Source organism: Clarias gariepinus, chromosome 4 (genome assembly GCF_024256425.1).
Source record: "Clarias gariepinus isolate MV-2021 ecotype Netherlands chromosome 4, CGAR_prim_01v2, whole genome shotgun sequence".
NCBI classification, from domain to species: domain Eukaryota; kingdom Metazoa; phylum Chordata; class Actinopteri; order Siluriformes; family Clariidae; genus Clarias; species Clarias gariepinus.
In genome coordinates this window covers 15,402,849-15,423,762 of record NC_071103.1, presented here as the reverse complement: position 1 = coordinate 15,423,762, position 20,914 = coordinate 15,402,849, and the positions used below count along the sequence as shown (strand labels likewise).

Below are 20,914 nucleotides of genomic sequence, written 5' to 3'. Positions count from 1 at the left end.
TAACCCGCTGCACATCCTTCCCATCTCCATCTCACTGCCTTGCCAACCTGTACAGATCCACCTCTCGCTCCTTACTGTCTAGCCTAGCATACAAGTCCTCATATGCTCTTTGTTTGGCCTTTGCCACCTCTCCCTTCACCTTACGCTGCATCTCCCTGAGTCCCATTTCTTTTTAGCTAGCCTCTTTCCCCGTATACACTCCTGGACTTCCTCGTTCCACCACCAAGTCTCCTTGTCCACTTTTGCCTTACCTGATGATACACCAAGTACCCTCCTACCTGTTCCCCTGATCACATTGGCTGTAGTTGTCCAGTCAGCTAAAAGCACCTGCTGACCACCCATAGCCTGTCTCAATAGTCACTGATCAAAGACCTTGATTTCCAAATGAAATGCAAAATTTACCATAGTCCGAAAAAATTACTTTGAACCACTGAGCAATGGTCTGGTTCTTTTCGACTTAGCCCAGGTAAGACACTGCTAACGTTGCCTCTTCTTCAGGAGTGGCTTTATACTAGGAATGCAACAGGTGGAGCCCATTTCCTAAAGGTGGCTGTGTGTGCTGGCTCTTGCTGCACTGACTCCAGCCTCACTCCACTCTTGCTTGACAATCTTCTTAAGGCTGCGGTCATACCTGTTGCTTGTGCACCTTTTCCGAACACATTTTTTTCCATCCAGTCAACCTTCTATGAATATGTTTTGATAGCACTCTGCATACAGCCAGCCCTTTCAATGAAGACCTTACCATGATTGCTTACCCTCCATGTGGACGATGTTGATCATTTCTGGACAACTGTCAAGTCAACTTTCTTTCTCCTAAATCCCACTGAATGAGACTTAGAGATATATAGTATTTATATTGTATGAATAGCATTTGAATAAAACTCAAAATTAAAAATGAAAACTTAAAAATGTTTTTTGTGCGTTATAAACATATATATATATATATATATATATATATATATATATGTTTTTAAAATGCTTAAAATATATATTTAATTTTTACACAATAAATCTAAGTTTAAAATTTTGAACCGACATGAAAAAAAAACTTTTACAATATTCTAATATTGAGATGACCACTATCACTTCAACCACTTCCTAAGCCATTTCAATAACAAGAACCCTACATGTATATACAAATAAACAACAACTGGAAAACATGTCTCCACCACCTACGTTAAATAACGTTAAACGTTAAATTTGATTTATGTTATGTTTGATTTATGTTTAAATGTAAGATAGTCCATGGTAGTGGAATGGCACATCTTGAAGATTTTACTAAGCTGGAAATTGCTCTCATCTAATGCCTAATAAACATAGAACCGGACATATAAATAAATAACAAATGAGGCAATTTGTTGAATCAGGTGCAATTTTTTTGTACTCCTCTAGCAGTGCTCAATCAATTGTCCTCATCTGTTTAATGACAGACGAAACGCTACACGAATCCTGATGTCACCAGCTTTTATTTAGGGTCGTGTCCATATGGTTCACTTGCAGTGCCCATCAAGCTCCTCTAAATTGAGCTCTAACGATGGAGAACCTGATGGAGGATCATTACAATCATCATTGTATGACAAATTTAGTGCAATGGCAGACACAAACATGTCTAATGCAGTTAAGATGGTGGTTGTACAGGACCATACAAAACAACCCGAAGGTGTAGTAAACAATTCTGCCAATAGGGAACTTGCATTTCAAAGTCTCTGTGGTCTTCGTCCCCAAAGCTGTTGGCATGGACACAAAAATACAACAGCAAAGCAAAGATTTTACAAAAACCAGCAAGATTACAAATCTAATTGAAAAACATATCACTAAGAAAAAGAGCAAAGACAGTCAGAAAACTGGGATTCACAGGAAATACAGTGCAAACTAAGGTCTTTTTGTATTTTAGATGTACAAATCAACTAAAATCAATGATAAAATTATTGGAATATTAATGTTTGTGGATTTCTGCGCTTTTGTAGCAATCACGTTTCACTGTCCCTGAACAAACGTTTGCACAGTACTAGAAATTAGCAATTTTTCACTCCATAGTGAGAAGAGGATACACATTTGCATTTTAAATTTACTATTGCTCAGATTCAATTTTGTTAAAATATAACCGTTTCCTGCTTACAACTTTCTATGTGCGTTTTCAGGGATGTAACATCAAAACAGCTTTCTTTTTTTTTTCTTTTTTTCTCTTTTTTTAAAGCACCAAAGCATACACAAATATGACCCCTTTTTGGTCAAATATTTGATATTTGAACTGGTATAGTGCAGTTTACATAAGGAATCATAACTCAAGTTACAAGGTTACGTGATATGTGATAAAACAAGCGTGTACTACGAAAAGAATAACTGAGAGAAAAAGCAATGTTGCAAGCAATTTTACCGACTTTACAGCCCGGAACACTGCAGTAATAAAGCAATGCATGGCTAATTTAGTGAACTGAATATCCTAGTTATTTTTTCAGTTTTTCACCAAAACTGCAAACAGAACAATAAAGAAGAAGGAAAAAAAAAAAGAAGAAAAAAAAAAAAAAAAAAACAGTACGATGTATCAAGCATAAAAGATCAGTCAAGCACCCATGATCAACATCGATGAGCGCATGGTAAGACCTCGCTTCCCTGGAATCAACTCCTAAATATTTGACTAACATCATTTTGCAAATTGCACATCATAATGAGCTTTTCTCCAGACTTCTGTAAGTTTCATTGCATACATGTTTGGCCAGGCTAGCTTAACTGGGAGAGCGATGTCAGCTTATAGATTTTTAAACAGTTATTCCTAACTGTTCTTTCAGTTGTTCGTATCGCCAGTCCTTTAAGGTCTGAGCTGAATAAATTAGTCCCTTAAGAAATAAAAGAAACTACACTGACGAGATGATGGAGCACACTTACAGACAAATAAAGCTCAACATCCACAAGTTTAAAAGCCTTAAATGGTTTTATCAAAATGTAAATCCCCTATAAGCAAGGGAAGGGAACTGAAGGTTCCAATCTTTTTTTTTTTTAATCCACAAGAATTCAAGACTGAAATATAGCACCAACATACTCTAAGTTCATGGCAAGTCTTAGACTCTGTTTTGCACTTACAATGAGACAACCCTAGCAACAAGTGTATCGCAGACTGGAGGCTGGCCAATTGCTCAAGTTCCCCTGAGATTGAAAAGTGCAGTCACAGTGATGTCATCTCCCAGCCTCCCTCAGGGCAAAGCTAGTGGGGAGCCTCCAGCATCTCCATCAGGAACGTCTCAATGGGCGTGTCTCCGATCAACTTGAAGAAAAAAAGGTGCTCCAGACACTTGAGCCCAATCGAGCGCAGCGCAGGCAGCCTGAGCAGGAGCTTGGCAAACCTAGATGAGGAAAGTGAGAAAAGGATGAGCGGGGGTGGGGGTGATGGGGAGTGCCTAACATCAAGGAATTCTGGCGACCTCAGGTTTTTCCTCCCATGCTAATATAAACATTAACAGAGATTACGAGACGAATCCTGTGTAGATTTATAAAAAATTAACACTGTCCTAGTGTTATAGTCCAGTTGCACCAGAGAAACCTCAGGTGTTCATTTCTAATGCATAAAATGCTTCAAATTCAAAACAAAAAGATTTTAAAAGTTTCACAATTACTATTTTTCCTTGAGGTTTTTCTTGCGAACACTAGTCCACTACAGCTCAGAGATCTCTCAAGGTGTGCTTAATGTGTGAGAATGATTTGTTTTGGAAGGTGCTGCAGCCTAATCCATGTTACAAAACATTCTTCCGCAAGTATGTTATGACAAGCGTTATCCTACAGAGGGGGTTAAGATCAACAGATTTAGATTACTTTACAACAGCTTTATAACAGAATAACTTGATGCAGGTCTAACAGAATGCTGTCAGAATGTTTTGCTTGGGTATTGGGTAACTCAAAGTAAGATGCGTGAGTGTTGAATCTCATTATCAGCTAGTTAGCAACAGATTACTGTAAAAACAGGAAGGACAAGACACTTGATCCAAACTTATTGTGACGACAGTGGTGATTATTTCATCAGCAATTTACACTAGTATATACTTGTTCTGCTGCTGGGCCATCATCCAAAAAATTCAAAAGCATTTTTAAACAAACATAAAAAAAAAAGAAGTATATTTGTCTAAAACCTTTATTGAAATATTGGCACCAATTGTCAAATTCAAATGTAATAATACATTAATGATGTGGCTTATGGGCTTGTTACATTGGCTGATAGTGTATGGTTGTTTATTTGATGATAACAACAGGTTGTAGGAATGTCATGCCTTCTGCCAGCCTCAAAGATCTGTACGCTTGTTGCCTTACTTGTCCTTTAAAAAAAAAAACTGCTTCGGCATGTTCCAATAGGTTTTTGAGGCTTAGCATGGAGTAACAGCAGCTTATGCTGCAAAAATTGTAAAGAGAATTGGTAAGAAAGAATTAGCATACCTTCCCTGCTGCTCAGGGTATTTCTGCCTGCAGTAAGCCTCTAAGGATGCATACACTCTCTCTCGCAGGAGTTCCACCTCACTTGTGTTGCTAAGACCTTTGGCATCTAAACAATACAGAGGGGAAAAAAATAGCACTTTACAAGATTCAAAGCTACTAGACACGAGTTACTGCACAAACCTTAAAGGAATGGTTGATATCTTAATCAAAATGGAGACTTTCTCTTGAGAAAATAATGCCATTTTACACCAGCGCATAAAAATTATTTACTTTACATTTAACCGCAGTTGATGTATCAGCCAATACCATAAAACATGTGCAGTACAGACCAGCTGGAGAGGATCATTTTGATATTTTGCATATCTATATGTTGTACAAATCAAATAAAGAACAGTTTCTCTAAGTGCAGAAATGCCCGAGTGGAATTATCATTACTATAAATGTCTCCCAGTTAGCAGCAAATTTATGTTTATACGTCATAGGGCTGCTCAGATACATGAAATGCTGAGATATAAACTAGAGGAAGTGTCTAAAATATAATACTGTAAAAAAAAAAGGGGGGGGGGCACTCACACAAGGAATACTTTTCTCTCCAGGTAAGAAGCTAGTAAACGATAGGTCAAATAATTTATTCTAGTTACAGCATTTATACCATTACCCAGCTACCGAACAGCTTGAGAATCTTATAGAGACCAACAGGAATGTTTTTGTACTACACACCTCATAACACACTTGATAAGAGGTGAAAGTGAGAGGTTCTAAGTGCTTGTTTTTATTGAGACATGCTAACACTATTGCTAGTCCCTAACAGCCCTGAGTTCTTCCTGGACATGTACTGATTTGCCGCAAAAGCCATCAGATTAATCGGTTCTCTGCAAACCGTGTTACAAAGCATAGCTTATCATAACATTTTTCTACTAGAGATCGCAGAAGCTACTGAAAGAATGTCTGCAAATTAGATATTTGTCCCAAAAGGCTGTAACCAGTAAGATCTGATAACTGCACCTGGGTTAAAGAGGATGATGGCTCGCAGACATCCAAGCTCAGTCTTGTCCATCTGCATATCTCGCATTTTATTTACCAACTCAGTAAGCACTCTAGAGTTGGGAAGGTAAGAAAGAAAATGATAAGGGAGGAATAAACAACAGTGACTTAATAACAGCTTACAAGTTATTAGCCTTACTGAACTGAACTAAGAAATAAAAAGCCTGATATTCATGTACCTGTCAAATATAGCCCCCACCTCAGGGCTGCGTGCACTTTCTCTGTGGAGACAGAAACAGATGTAAAGCAATAGTACTAGTTAAAATGCATTTCTCTTATATTTACTGAAAGATACAACACATCTTAATAATATGTTTCAACACAAAAAAAGCTTGTTAAAAGCAATCAACAACTAATTTTTACGTAAGGTTTTTTCAATGCAATATGAAGTAGTGTACTGAGAGTAATTTTTTCAGTTTTGTGATTTTATTTCTAACACATTTTTACATGGTTGCAGAAAACCAGAACAAAGGCTTTCGAACTAATTATGAAGGCTACATTACAAGTTCACTACATTATCTGGGCTAACTTTGTATGTCTTGTTTCATTTGCTATAATACCCATTAATTAGCAGGCACAGCTAATATCACAGTGAGGAAAAATACTTAATTTGAGAAGTGCAAAAAAGGCTCACTGAAATGTAGGGGGGCGGGGCTACAACAGAAAAATGTGACACAAAGTGTGAATGTTTCTAAATATTTTAAAGAAAAAAGTTCACGTGGTACTAACAAACCACCTTTAAAATGACAGGTATGTAAACTGCCTGTAGAGGAGCCCTGCTAGTCACAAGCGAACAACACCGATGAGTGAGTGCTGCGTATGGAACAAAACATCCGCAAGCAGTAGCATGCTTGCAAAAGAAAGCTTTTTTAAAAGCTATTTACATCTGACCTGAATCGTGCTAACTGGCAGTACAAAAAAGTTTTATATACTATTTAAAAAAACAACATTCGTATGTCTTCACATAGCAGAGGGGCAGAATGTTTTTTGCCAAGCGAAGAGCTGGCATCAGACAAACAAAAAATGGAAAACAATGACGGTGGTGAAAGCAGCAAAATAATAAGCAATCCGAGAAGGGGAATATGATTATAGCAAAAATAAACATTGTGCTGTCTGACTCAAAATACGTTTGTCTGCATCAAACAAATCCAACAAAGCATTACTGTTCCTCACTTCAAGACATATTCTTATTTTAATATTTTATTGCTCACAATTATTGAACCTTCATATTGTTGCTCAGACAAACATGTATGACTTTATCTTATTCTTTTTATATAGGAAGGAAAAGTTTGTAATCATTTTATTTAAATGCACTTGAAGTACTAGGCATTACATTTATATTTTACAAAAATTACTTCTCTCGGGCTAGGAAAATACTGAATGCTTTTTTTTATATACATGTATGCTAGAAATTTTAGAAAGGCTTTTAAAACAATTATTGTTTACAAAAAAAGTACCTTTCATGTAAAAAGGTTGTATGCTCATATATGCCTAGGGATTTAAAGATGATAAAACAATTAAGTTATTATTATAATAAAGCTTTCTTTGCTTTCTTGGCATAAGAGAGAGCATAAACAAATGGACAGAAACACCAGTATCTGGCAATTTAATGTTTAAACAGTGGTACTGGCCAAGAATTTTGTAATCAGTGCATTAAATAAAATAAAACATTTACAGTACACATAATCGCAATGCATTTACGCAGCTTTTTAAACAAATTCCTAAGTTACTTAACAATAAGTAGCTGTAGTGAGGTGTCACCTGTCTCTGAGCACATGCAAGCCCGTAGTCAGCAAAAGTCCATCCTCCACCCCAATCGAGCGGTGAGAAAGCGAGGCAATAAGCAGCTCATTCCACCCTGAAGTATAGATACAATGGGAAATAAAAGTTCATTTACTTCTAACACGATTTAGCCTCGTTTTAAAAGTCAATCCAACACACTAAACAAAACATGTCATTAATAAAGGGTTTTTTTTTTTCTTCTTTACAAAAATCAAGCTTATTTTTAACATTTTTGAACATAGTCATTTGTTGCACTATTTATTATTTACAAACAAGCATATCCTGGCTCCTTTGACTAAAGGACCTGGCTTAAAAGTTATAGAGTGGTTTGTATATGTTGAAAGTGAATGCTTCTACCTGCACGTAGCAGAATGACCTGGTCGTCCAGAGGCAGGTCAGAGAAATGTGGGATCCGCTTGGCCCACTCCACCAGGCCAAACAGCTGTTTATCTGCTGCTTGGCAGATGTTAGTCACTGGGTCGATGGCCTAAAGGACAGGAAGGGGAAAAGTTAAAGAATGGTTTTCCTTAGAACTTTATACTGTGATAATGACACGAATAATCATATAAAACGCCTAATTTTACAACAAAACACTTTACTTCTTAATATACATACAAAGTATAATAATTGCGTATATTATAAATAAAAGACTTAAAAATGTATATAAAACCCTTAAGTTTAATCCACATTATGTTTGCCTGGTTACGTTAAGAACACAGGTCAGGTAAAATTACCACTATGCTCAGTAGGATGTTACTTTATCATGGATAACCTAACTTACATCTGCTTGTGCGCTGTGCACATGTAGAAAATGTACCATGTAACTTATGCAGAGTTGACATGACTTGGTATTAAAACAGTCTAACTGCACAAATGTGTCTGCACAAGATCATGCCCAGTTTAGACAATGCTAGCAGAGAGAGGGCCATAAGAATGCTTCAACTTAGTGCATCACAAGCAGGGATCACCAAACAGTTTGGAGTTGCCAGGAATGTAGCTACAGAAGAGATTCCAAACAACTTATTCCATTGCTGATCGCTCTAGGTCTGGAAGGCCAAGAGTAACAGCGCCAAGGAAAGGACAGACTAATTAAGACAAGACAGACTAATTCTATGGCATCAGCTGAGAATTTGTACAGAAAACCTTGCCTGTCAAGCTGTGATCAATAACAGAGGCTTATTCTCTCGATATTGACTTTGTAAACATGAATGTCAAACACGCCAACTTTATGCTGTCGACCTCAAAATTTCCATGATCTCTGATCAGCATTTACAGAAATCATCAAACACAGCGGAGTGATGAGACTCTTAGCGGCAGTAAAACACTTGAATGATTTGCAGACTGGCAACTGCAGTCGTTCCAGTGAACATCCAGTAAGTGGAAAGGCTGATCCTTGAAAATCGATGGATAACTTGTCATTAACTTGCAGAAGAAATGTATGTCAGTGGGAACTAGCGAAACACTGGAATGAATGCATTAGTGTAGCAGGGGATTATATAAATGAATAAAGGTAGTTTAACTCTCTGACTACCTTTTTACAGAGTTCTGTTATTCTGCCCAATCAAAAGTCCCAGCTTGACTTGAACACCCCTTCTGAATATACATATTTTTAATATTATGACTTCAGAAAGCTTAGAATATAGCAAAAATTATTCTGTTACTCTTAGATGGCTATTTAAGAAAAAAACTGCCTCTTGTCAGTTTTAATAGGGATAAAGACACTATGCTTGAGAAGACCGATTTTTCAAATAACTTTTTTGATGCTATTAAGTCATGGTATCTACAGCTTTCAAGAACAACAGAAATAAACCATGTGCATTTCCTTTAATCCCATTTTTTATCTTTATAAACCTTATCAGCCTTAATTACATTGTCTTGCTTTAAAGCAGAGCAGTAAAACAACTGTCCTTAATTCGTCTTGCCTTTTACTTACTCATCTATGCCAAACAGATAACGGCATTATAACATTCCACACTTGGAATGTGCTTACAAAACATCAGGGCTTAAATTATGAATATAAAACAATATTCTGTTTATCAGAGCAAACTATTATGTGATAATAGTGTTTGCACAGAATGCAAACACTATTATTATTATATAAACAATTTGTTAATAATCTGTCTAACTGAGGCAACATCACATTAAAGAGCAATACTAACATTATGTAAAATTTGTGGGCCTTTTTTTGTTTTTTTGCTTGTTTGTTTTAATAACCCGCTACAATGTGTAGAACCTTTTTGGTGTGTGGAAAATAAGACCACAACATTCAAATTTCCTGAAGAGCTTATTATTAAATAAATATAAAAAATAAATAAAAAGTGTACAAACACTCACAGCACCAGTAGAGCTGCTAGCAGAGTGCAATTCTGTCTTATGATCCACAGCTGTCTCAGCTTCCAGGATCTTCTCCACAGGCATCTCTTCATTGGCTGCACTATTACAGTCATAATCTCCATCACGCTCCTTATTCCTCTGCCGCTCCTCTTGAACAGCTGTCGGTGTAAGGAATAAAGATTTTCATAAACCAGATTTAAAAAAACTATATTAACTGTAGGGAAGTGTCTAAAGCTCTCCCTGTGTTTTCATTTATCATGTATTTAAGGAGGTATTGTCCTGTTTTTATTTCTTGAGAAAAACTGAATTGCATTTCATTGCAGATTTTGAGCAGGAAGGTAAATTATTCAGAAACTGCTGGGTTTGTGGTCATATCGGGTCATACTGCTTGTTCTTAACAGCATTGGAGCTGATATTTTATAAATAAATAAATAAATAAAATATTTCAACAAAGTGATATAGAATAATTATGAGAATGAGGACCAACTCGCTGGCACACATTCAAACAGCATCAAGCAGAATTGATTTAAAAGCAGTAACAAGGAACACATATAAGAGGAGACCTAAAACTTTCACTAATAGAGATAATGTCTAAAATGCTCATTTACAAAAAAATAAATAAATAAAAGCCATCAAATAATTACATGCTTTAACAGCATAGGCAGTTCAGAAATAGAATTAGTCCATGGTAAAACTGCAGCCCTAGCAACACTGGTCACTGGCCATTTATTTCTGTTGTCGGGGACACTACAAATGTAATCCGGCCACATGCTGAATTTATTCCAAGAGGCAGGATCGTAAAACACATTTGACCCTGTTTCACACACATGCACATGTTCACCAGGCACTTCTTATCTGAATCTTAAGGCCAAGCCTGAACAGAGCCAAAAACACCAAACCAATACAAGTACAAGCAATGGTACATTGTGACAGGGCGATGAAAGCATGACAAAAATACACACCCTCTCTCTTCATGCCCATGGCTAGGCACTTCTGGTAACGGCAGTACTGGCAACGATTACGCTGGCGCTTGTCCACAAGACACTCTTTGCTGTCTCTGCAGATATAGCTCAGGTCCTTCCTCACTGTGCGCTTAAAGAAGCCTTTACAGCCTTCGCAGCTGTACACCCCATAGTGCTTTCCTGAAGAGGAAACCAGAAATTTAGCAAGCAAATAATTACTGAGGCACAGTTACTAAATTACATTTTACTAAGCACCTTGGATTAGCACTGATCCAGTATCAGTATTAAGATTTTGGTATATATTAGCCCAGCTCAGTTGTAAATCCAAGCTGTTTACAGTGTACAACTCCAGAGCTTAAATTATCTACTTGAGTATAGGAAATGTATATATTATTAAAGCTTCTGCAAAACCAGTTTGCCCTTTCTTCTCACCGGAGGAGCGATCTCCGCAGATGGCACAGAGTCTTTTTTGGGACAGCATTGGCCCAGTGCCTCCTGGTGACTTCAGAACAAAGGATGGCTTCACATCATCAGAGCTGCTGACAGTGTGCAGCTCAGACATTGTAGAGTTAATCTAAGTATAAGGATTAAAAAGAAAAAGGAAAAAAATTATGAGGGGAGTTATAGCAGGGCACCCAACAAACAATATGTGAAATATTAATAGAACTCATTCTGGACGAAGTTATCAGTGTATAGTTATGTTTGCCCATAATTGTTGTTGTCCAATTAACTGTGGCCCACCTGTGGGTTACTGATGGGTCCGTAACCCACCGAAGGGGTCACTGGCACACCCGGAGAGCCAGTGGATGAACTGATGACAGAGAGGGGGGAGTCCAGGGAACTAACAGGGCTACTGACGGCCGAGGTGGTGGGCACCAGCGAGTTCATCGATGCAAGCCAAACTGGCCAATTTAGATGAGACTACTGGTATTCACTACTAAAAAGAGAGAGAAAGAATAAGAATATGAATATGAATAACAGTACTTGAGACAAGCAGTCTATAACTAATTAAAAAGTGGGTTGTTAAATTAAAACATTGCTGTATGGCTACTTCAATTTAACAGACTACTTGAAGTTCACAACCCTGTAAACCCCACAATGATAGCTAGCTACGTTACTGAGCTACAGCTAAGTTCTCTCTGCACTGAGTTTACATGCACTATTGCCTGAGTATTACAGTTAGCAAACGCTGAAAAGATTGTTTAGCATCGAGTAATAGTCATTTAAAAAGTCGTGCTTAGCCTAAAACGTTCGCAAACGTTTACATTTTGTCGAGTATAATATCAAAAACTTTTCGGGATAGCTAACTACGTGCGAGATAAAAGGAGAGCAGGAATGTCAACAAAAATGGCCGAAGAGGCCTGCGCGTCCAAACAGCGCCCAGTGCTAGCTAGCTCGGATTTTCTCAGTTTTTTTTTTTTTTTCAGTTCTGGTTCCAAGCAAAGTAAAATTAATTTAGAAAAACAATTAACGGTTTTTCAACCTTATTTAAGTGTAGCTAAATTACATGGCACGTTACTCCTCAGTCAGTTCAGACAACTAACTTCGCTAGCTTAACTAGCGACCATACAGCTAACTTAGCTAGCAAACGCAGCTAGCGCTATCGCAATCTCACCCGATTAAAAAAAAAAAAGGACGCACGATACACTTCAGTTTTGTGAATGCTGTCCTGTTCCGACAGCCTTTTCATTACAAGCCATTGTATTAAACAAATATTAATTAAAAATAAAAAACAAATTATATGACGACGCTGGCTTGCTATTGAACGCAAACGCCACCAACAGCTTCAAACTCCCTAGCAACCGAGCACTGCGTGTATGCTAGCAAGCTAGCGAGCCGACCAAACGAGCTTAGCACAACTATTTACTTACCTGTTAAGTTATGCAAGCATTTGCATTTGCCCTCTGGCTATAAACCGCATAAGGGGCGTTCCGCGATTACGATACAAAATTTTATTGATCTATAAATAATTTACAGATAAAATAATTATTTTACCAAACACGCAATATGAAGCGAATGTTTTGAATCCAGGAAAGTGCCTCGTTAGAGAGCCGCCTAGTGGACAGAGAGCGCATTTTGCCCTCTAATAAAAAAATAAAAAAAACCCCGCAAACAATAAAGCAATTCTCTCCACAGGGTTATTACTAGGAATAATTACGAGGAAGCATTCATTTACAAGTTTTATGTTTATAAATATGTTTTAAGTGACAAGACAGAGTTATTTAAGTTATGGCAAATAATTCTTAGTGCTTTCCCACAACCATAACACCGCTAAACTCTACACTACACAGTTAAACCACTAACTTGTAATACATCTCAATAATGTATTACTCTCTACTATTTCCCCTATTGTTCACATATAATATAATATAATATAATATAATATAATATAATATAATATAATATAATATACAGGTAGAGTTTGTCGAAACAGGTAAAAGGTTTTAAAGCTTAAAATAAGCTGCTAAATGTAATGAATGATAAAATACGCTAAGTGTAATCAGTGATATTATTATTTCAGGTTGAAACCCACATATATGTAAGGTTGAGTATCTTACACCTTGTTTACTCTAAGTAAAATAAATATTATAGCGCTTATACCACTTCAAAGTTGTTATTTCAGATATCCAAGTACTACAAAAGTGCAATAAAATTCTGTCCAGCATTTTCAAAAATTCAAAAATTGTGGTTTATAATCTGGCACATAACTGCTTATAACTTCCCTTCTACTTAACAATTAGATTTTATTTATCATTTATGGCCTCGGATTTAACATCAGGCAAATACTGTACAAAAGTACTTCCCAAGTTTCATTAAATTCTGGCCAGCCAAAGTGACAAATCTGGCTGGACAGACAGAAAAGACAGACAGAGTTCTGACTAATTTATATATATATATATATATATATATATATATATATATATATATATATATATATATATATATACACACACACACATGCATACATACATACAGTACAGGCCAAAAGTTTGGACACACCTTCTCATTAAATGCGTTTTCTTTATTTTTATGACCATTTACATTGGTAGATTCTCACTGAAGGCATTAAATCTATGAATGAACACATGTGGAGTTATGTACTTAACAAAAAAAAAGGTGAAATAACTGAAATCATGTTTTATATTCTAGTTTCTTCAAAATAGCCACCCTTTGCTCGGATTACTGCTTTGCACACTCTTGCCATTCTCTCGATGAGCTTCAAGAGGTAGTCACCTGAAATGGGTTTCACTTCACAGGTGTGCTTTATTAGAATTAGTGGAATTTCCTGCTTTATCAATGGGGTTGGGACCATCAGTTGTGTTGTGCAGAAGTCAGAGTACTACACAGCCGACAGCCCTATTGGACAACTGTTAAAATTGTTTTGAAAGTATCCACATCACTTTTTCCACTTTTATGTCACAGCCTTATTTTAAAATGGATTAAATTCATTTTTTTCTCAGAATTCTACACACAACACCCCATAATGACAACATGATAAAAGTTTACTTGAGGTTTTTGCAAATGTATAAAAAATTTATGCTTGGTTTATGCTCTGCCATGAACTGTCAACTGTGGGACCTTATATAGACAGGTGTGTGCCTTTCCAAATCATGTCCAATCAACTGAATTTACTCTAATGGACTCCAATTAAGCTGCAGAAACATTTCAAGGATGATCAGGGGAAACAGGATGCGCCTGAGCTCAGTTTTGCAAAGTCTGTGAATACTTACTGTATGTACATGTGCTTTTTAAAAAAAAAAAAAAATTGCAAATCTCTCTCTCTCTCTCTCTCTATATATATATATATATAAAGACACAAAGATCAGTCTTTCTGGAACAGTTCTCAAAAGAACAGTACTGTCAAGTGCATTCGCAACAACCATTAAGCATCATCAGGATCGGTACATCCGAATATCTCATCTGCGTGACAGGTACAGAATGGCCACAACAACTGCCCGGGTCACACCAGAAACACACAATCCCTCCATCAGTGCTCAGACTGTCCGCAATAGGCAGTCCATGAGGAGGAGATGCACTGCAGTACTTCAAGCAGCTGGTGGCCACACCAGATACTGACTGGTACTTTTGATTTTGAGCCTCCCTTCATTCAGGGAGACATTTTAAAACATTTTTAGTTTATGTCTTATGGTGTTGACTCTTTTAGTGTTCATACAAATATTTACACATTAAGTTTACTGAAAGTAAAAACAGTTGAAAGTCAGAGGACGTTTCTTTTTTTGCTGAGTATATATCATCTAATTATTTAACCTGCGCCTTATAATTTGCACAGTACAATACCTATATTTGATATAATGTACATACACTTCCATTTGCCCTTCTGATAAATACTTAACTGTATTTTGTTTATGAGTATGTATTTGTCAATGAAGTTGTACCTGTACTTACCTATGTAATTACAAAACAATTAATCCTGAAATTGGTTTCAATAAAAAAAATAAAAATAAAATAAATAAAAAAAAAATCATATTGCTTATCTCCTATCCGTGTAAGATTTTGGGGAGCCTGGAGCCTCGGGGGTACTCTTTCCCAATGAGCTCAGGGCACAAGCCAGGTAACACACTGGATGGGATGCCATCCCATCACATGGCATTGGCACATACACACGCTCACAACCATACACCATGGAAAAGTTGAGATGTCTTTAAAATGCATGTCTTGGACTATGCACAGCAAAATACTATACATTTTCAATTCAATTCAGTTTTACTTTTATAGTGCTTTAAACAATGGTTATTGTTACAAAGCAACTTGACAGAATCCCAAAAAAAATTAGGTAAATAAGATTAAAAGTGTGAGGAAATATATATAAATCATTATAACACTGTAGGGGGTTAATTCAACACTGGAGCATTAGCTGTGTTCGGGAAAACCGGACTACCTGAAGGAAGAATATATAAAAGAGAATATTTCCTATTGTTTCATTAAAGGTCTAGTAAAGAGTATTTTATCTATATATGTTTCTGTTATTACATTATAGTACATAATTATAAATATATCACTTACTTACTCACTCATGCTCTATAGCATTTATCATGTACAAAGTCTCAAGAAGGCCAGAGCCTATCCCAGAGAACAGTGTGCCAATCTATTGTAGGGCGCAAAAGCACACAAACACAACAGGAAATTTGGAAACGCCAATTAGCCTAATCTGCATGTCTTTGGTCTGTGGGAGGAAACCCGCCAAGCACAAGGGAAACATACAAACTCCATGCACAGAGATGGTGCAATCCCACAGTGCTGACAACTACTGTATAAAACCATGCTTGATAGTCAATAAAGTGGATAATATTATATGGGTAAAATGTGAAAACAGTCAGTTAATCAGACAGTAAGTGCATGTTACTGTTCATTTACATGCAACAAAGAAATTACTTTGTCATTGGAGATTATTGTCTTTTACAGAATAATATATTGCAAAGGAGATTGAAGAATAAATGCACTTACCTAAATGTCTAAATCTGTTCAAATAAGTATGTGTGTGTGTGTGTGTGTGTGTGTGTGTGTGTGTGTGTGTGTGTGTGTGTGTGTGTTTTCCTGGGTTCACATCCACTACTGCCCTGTTAATTAGAAATGCCTTAATATAAGTCTTATGTGCACTCTTACCCTTTGTCTTCCTCTCCTAGACAAAAACTCTGAATGCACCATAAATGTTTGTGGTTCGTCCCTGCACCACAAATTGAAAAGCAAGTTTCATGATTAGCAACAATACCCTACTAGGCTATGGCATTTATGTGATGATTGATTAACATCATGCCAAAAAACATCATTACACCACCTCCACCAATTTGGACTGCTGACACAAGGCAGGTTGTTTCATGTTCACGCTACTTGCCAAGTTCTGTCCTCATGTGTCTCAGCTGAAATTAAGATTAATCAGAGCAGACTACATTATTCCAGTCTTCAGCTCTCCAGTTTGAGTGAGCCTGTTCACACTGCAGTGTCATCATTTTGCTCCTGGCTGACAGAAGTGGAACCAAAGATTTTTTGCTGTTGTAGAACATCTGCCTTAAGTTTTAACATGTTGTGCATTCTGAGATGCTTTTTTGGCTCACTACAACTGTACAGAGCAGATGTCTGAGTAACTGTAGCCTTTTTGTCAGTGGGAAGCAGTCTGGCCAGTCTCTGCTGTCCTCCCTCATCAATAAGGCATTTCCGTCCACAGAACTGCTGCTCACTGGATGTTTCTTTTCTTTATTGCACCACTCTAAACCAAGTAAACCCTAGAGACGGTTGTGTGTGAAAATCCCAAGAGACCAGCAGTAATATCAGCCCATATGGTGCCAACAATTATGCCACAATCAAAAACTGCATTCTGTTAAATGATGGGAACATTATCTAAAACTGCTTATCCCGCATCTGCATGATTTTATTTAATGCACCGCGCCAACATTATTGCCTGGATAGAATATTACATGAACAAGTAGATGTGCAAGTGTTCCTAATAAAGTGCTCAGTGAATGTATGTAGCTATGTTTCTAATAGACTCTGGATAATCTTCAGGGCCAGTGAAGGTTTCACTCAGTCTTTCAGGGAACGACCAGTGTATGAAAGCAAATTTAACTGCAAATCGTTGGAAGGTATCCAGTAGGGGGTGAAGGTTGATTAGGCAACCAGTGATTTTTTTCTACTTCTGGTGAAATTGGCTAATTCTGGTGAAAAAAAGCTGCTAGAGAATTCACAGATCTAATTCATGGAATCACGCAACAGTGCATATGTATATTTCTCATAGAAAGTCACTTGCTGTTGAACAATGCAAAGGCTCGTGAGGAACATATGGGAATCTAAATTTGCAGCCAAATAGGCCATGGACCTAACTGACACTATTTGCATATCGACATTGTCCCCTATTTGCTCTTTAGCTGTCTCCCCTTGACCTCCAGGGAGCTACCCCCAAAATGCCAACCCAGGCTCCACCTGCTTGACCTCACCTTCACTTCACTGGTGAAAAAAAACAACTCTCATGAACCACAGAACAGAACGACAGCATTTATTATTATAGAGATGAACGGAGATAATAATGAAAAAAGTAGACTTAGTAGTTTCAGAAAGGTGCGTAGGTATTAAAACTTGATTTTTATTATTGCACTTGCTAAAGTTATACTGTTACATAGTCAATAGGCAACTAAATAAAAATATTTAGTTAAAATTTTTTAAAAAGTTTTTCAATTCAATTTTAAATAATTATTCAATAAAACTTTTAAGTTTGTAAACTTGTTATTTCCGTCAAGTTTTCCAAACATTATATAAGCACTAATATCATTGCAAAGAGAAGACTGACTGGATCTGCACTTTACATTTGGTTTTGACAGAAGTCCAATTAAGTTTTAATGACTTTTTCTAAGAACTGGAGTTTTCTTTCAGTTTAAAGGAACATCATGGTTTGTTACATAATACAATTGTAATACAGTTGACACTTTGGCAAAGGTGTTAATTTAAAAGGCTGCCTGGGGGGGCGGGTATAATCTTATCACTTTTGATAATACGTGTTTTAAAAATGTTTTCTTACAAGTAAGGTTAAGCAAAAGTGTTAAAATATAAATGGGTCAAAATAGGTTTGTTTGTTTTATTTCATTTCATGTATGGATAAAAAAAAATATGTAAAATGTAAGGTAATATATGTGAAAGAATTACTTTATATTCACCAGAACAATTATATTTATGGTATTTTATCAACCAGGGATCAGAATTAGACTTCCAACAGAGAGACCATTTTATGTGTGGATTATGGAGATTAAGACCTACAGGTTCTTTCATGTTTTAACAAAGAAAGATCAGTGTGTCTTTTGCGGGGACCACCCTGGTTACTTTATTTTGGACTTTTTGTAGTCAAAAAATACTTTTAGGTTAAAACTTTTTAGATTTCTTGCTTAATGTATTAGGTTTCTTAACTCAGTTCCTTCTCCTATGACATGTGAAGTTACAGTGTCTACAGTGGTAACTGTGCCATCTGAGCCTTTGAGCAGTCATTATGAATAGTTATGTCTTTCACCATGGACTGTAGACGTTAGCAGGTCTTCAGTAATGTAGTTTTTGTCATCGAAACACTCTGGTCAGCGTGATTTTTGGTGAACCCTCATCAACACCACTTTTTCACAAAACAGTTCAATGTTAATACCCTGTTGTGGCCACTAACTCACTGGTGGTGTCCTCCCCCATGGCCCTTTCTCAGCCTCTGGTCTTCTGTCTTCTGCTCTCCACTGTCCAGCTGCTGGTGACCTTTCCCCTTTTGGCTCTCACTCCTGACCCCGGTGAGCAGTTCCCACACCACACCCTTTTGTGCAGAGCTTGCCATGGCAACACAATGGTCAGTGATAATATATGCTCTCTAAGCAAAAGGCATAAAGGAAGTCATCTGATTTATTCTGGTGCTAAGCTGCTCTGGCCCCCACTTTTGCACAACAAGCAAATGGAGAAAAAATGTTAGAGAAGTATTCTGATAATGAGAAAAAGAAGAGTTACTTGACAAACTTATACCTTGATGTTGATTAATTCAGGGGAAAAAATAGTGCTTTCTTTTTTAGAGTTTTTTTCTTTCTTTCTTTTTTAATTCAGGCTCAGTTGCTTTTTTATGTAAATATTTCCTCTAGTCAATTATAGATTATTATAAGTTTATATCACGCCATCAAGGGAAACAGAGTAGAGGAAATCATGTTTGCTTTACACAGCTTAAGCAACACTTTATCAGCCAGGTTCAAGTGTCTAAGACACACTTTTGACCATCTGAAGCACCATCACACAAACCCAGGCCCTTATTAATTTCTGCTCTATCCACCTGTCATCTGCCATCTCTCTCTCTCTCTCTCTCTCCCTCTGTCCCTCTCTTTCTCTCTCTCTCTCTCTCTCTGCCCCTGGTCCCCTCCCTCCTTGCCCTCTGTCACTTTCACCATTTATTGTGGCTGGAGAGATTTTCTCTTTTGAGGCCCAGTCTCTTAGGTAACCCCAGTGCTGCATGTAATGAGATGGATAGAATGAGAGCGAGAGAGAGAGAGAGAGACACACACAAAGATACCGACAGGGAGAGATGGAGCAAGACGCAGACGTAGTCAGCCGCAAACCTGAACACGCCGAAATGGAATTCCCAGTTTGGGCTTTTGCTGGTTTACAAGTGATCCATCACAGTAGCAGATTCAAAGGTAACAGATTAAGTAGATTGAGATAAATGTATAGCGTTTGGTCGACTAATCTAGATTCAAGGAGAAAAATGGACTGAATAATGTTTTGTGGTGTAAATCTGTCTGTACTGTATCAGCCAGATGAAAAGGTAGAAACCTGGCTCTGGGTTGGATAAGGAACATAGGTAAGGCACATTAAAACTACTTAATTTAACTAATTAAATGGATTAAACCGTGTATGTTTTTTTTTTTTTTTTTTAGAAATGTCATGATTACTTTTTTGAAACATAAGCAAAATCTTTCATAGCACATTGTGATGTATGGCTGTATAATTCCAGAATGTAAGAGATCTACAATGAATTTTGTTGAATGTGAAGCCTCACAACTTTTCTGTTTTGGTCTTTTGCACATTTCCAGAAATTTTCCTGTACTATGTGTAAAAAATTTTCTCAATCTAGCTTCAACGAATGGACCTTATGCACCTGGACACGTTCTGGAGCTTCATTTTCATTGATTTTCCCATTTTCATTTGGCTGTCAGAGGCTGATTGTCCAAACGCAATTCTTGCATCTGTCTGATCACTGAGCAGGAGTTGTGGATGGACATCATACTTCTGACTAGCTGCTACCTTCAGCAAGTAATGAGAGGTGTTTGAAAAGAGGACAAATAAAACTTGTAATATTACTGGCAAGAACAACATACCCACTGACCAGGTTCAATGACACACACACACACACACACACACACACACACACACACACACAAACAAACAAACACACACACACACACACACACACACACACACACACACACACACACACACACACACACACACACAGAAACAAATGCAAAAATAAAAAAAGTATACTTTAACTAATAGATGCCAGATTTGAACATATAATCAATGATCTAAACATTCTCAAATGTTGCATTCACTTTTTTTTTTTACAATGTCTTTTATAGTTTATTATTGAAGGGATTTTGTCATAAAAGACAGTTTTGAAAGCTTCTTTGCATTTAAATTAATGATGGACAAAACGCAGTGAGAAGTGTTCTGATTTCTGATTTTCAGATTTTCCGGATCTTGGCATAATGCACTGCAATTTGATGATGAGACAACAACAACAATTAAAATCATCATAATCATCTGATATAATATTAGCAGTGCAGAATTACAATACTAATTTTATATGTGCAAAAAAACTGTAAAAGTGAAATAAACAGATTTTTTGGCAA

General features: G+C 36.9%; 1 protein-coding gene across 3 annotated transcripts; it reads right to left on the bottom strand.

The window, feature by feature from the left end:
- Window positions 1–1,447: 1,447 nt before the first annotated feature.
- On the bottom strand, window positions 1,448–12,594 carry rxrbb (retinoid x receptor, beta b). Of its 3 annotated transcripts, none has more exons than XM_053494372.1 (11): window positions 12,416–12,594; window positions 11,286–11,481; window positions 10,977–11,118; window positions 10,545–10,724; window positions 9,583–9,740; window positions 7,606–7,735; window positions 7,228–7,324; window positions 5,646–5,687; window positions 5,428–5,519; window positions 4,423–4,528; window positions 1,448–3,341 (listed from the first exon to the last, which is right to left on the bottom strand). In XM_053494372.1, the coding sequence occupies exons 2-11, from the start codon at window positions 11,430–11,432 to the stop codon at window positions 3,203–3,205; spliced, it is 1,233 nt and encodes a 410-aa protein (XP_053350347.1). In that variant the 5' UTR covers window positions 11,433–11,481; window positions 12,416–12,594; the 3' UTR covers window positions 1,448–3,202. The 3 variants fall into 3 exon arrangements, with proteins under 3 accessions (XP_053350347.1, XP_053350348.1, XP_053350349.1); XM_053494373.1 differs by having other exon boundaries at window positions 11,286–11,478; XM_053494374.1 differs by lacking the exon at window positions 12,416–12,594 and adding an exon at window positions 12,160–12,361.
- Between the last annotated feature and the right edge of the window lie 8,320 nt (window positions 12,595–20,914).

What these genes read in the sequence shown, in the direction of transcription:
- rxrbb (XM_053494372.1), bottom strand. Translation starts at nt 11,432, where the DNA reads ATGAACTCGCTGGTGCCCACCACCTCGGCCGTCAGTAGCCCTGTTAGT. An exon ending in TTGCATGTGCTCAGAGACAG is followed by an intron (nt 5,688 to 7,227) that starts GTGACACCTCAC and finishes CTGTCTCCACAG; the next exon opens with AGAAAGTGCACGCAGCCCTG. An exon ending in GTGGGGGCTATATTTGACAG is followed by an intron (nt 5,520 to 5,645) that starts GTACATGAATAT and finishes TCCCAACTCTAG; the next exon opens with AGTGCTTACTGAGTTGGTAA.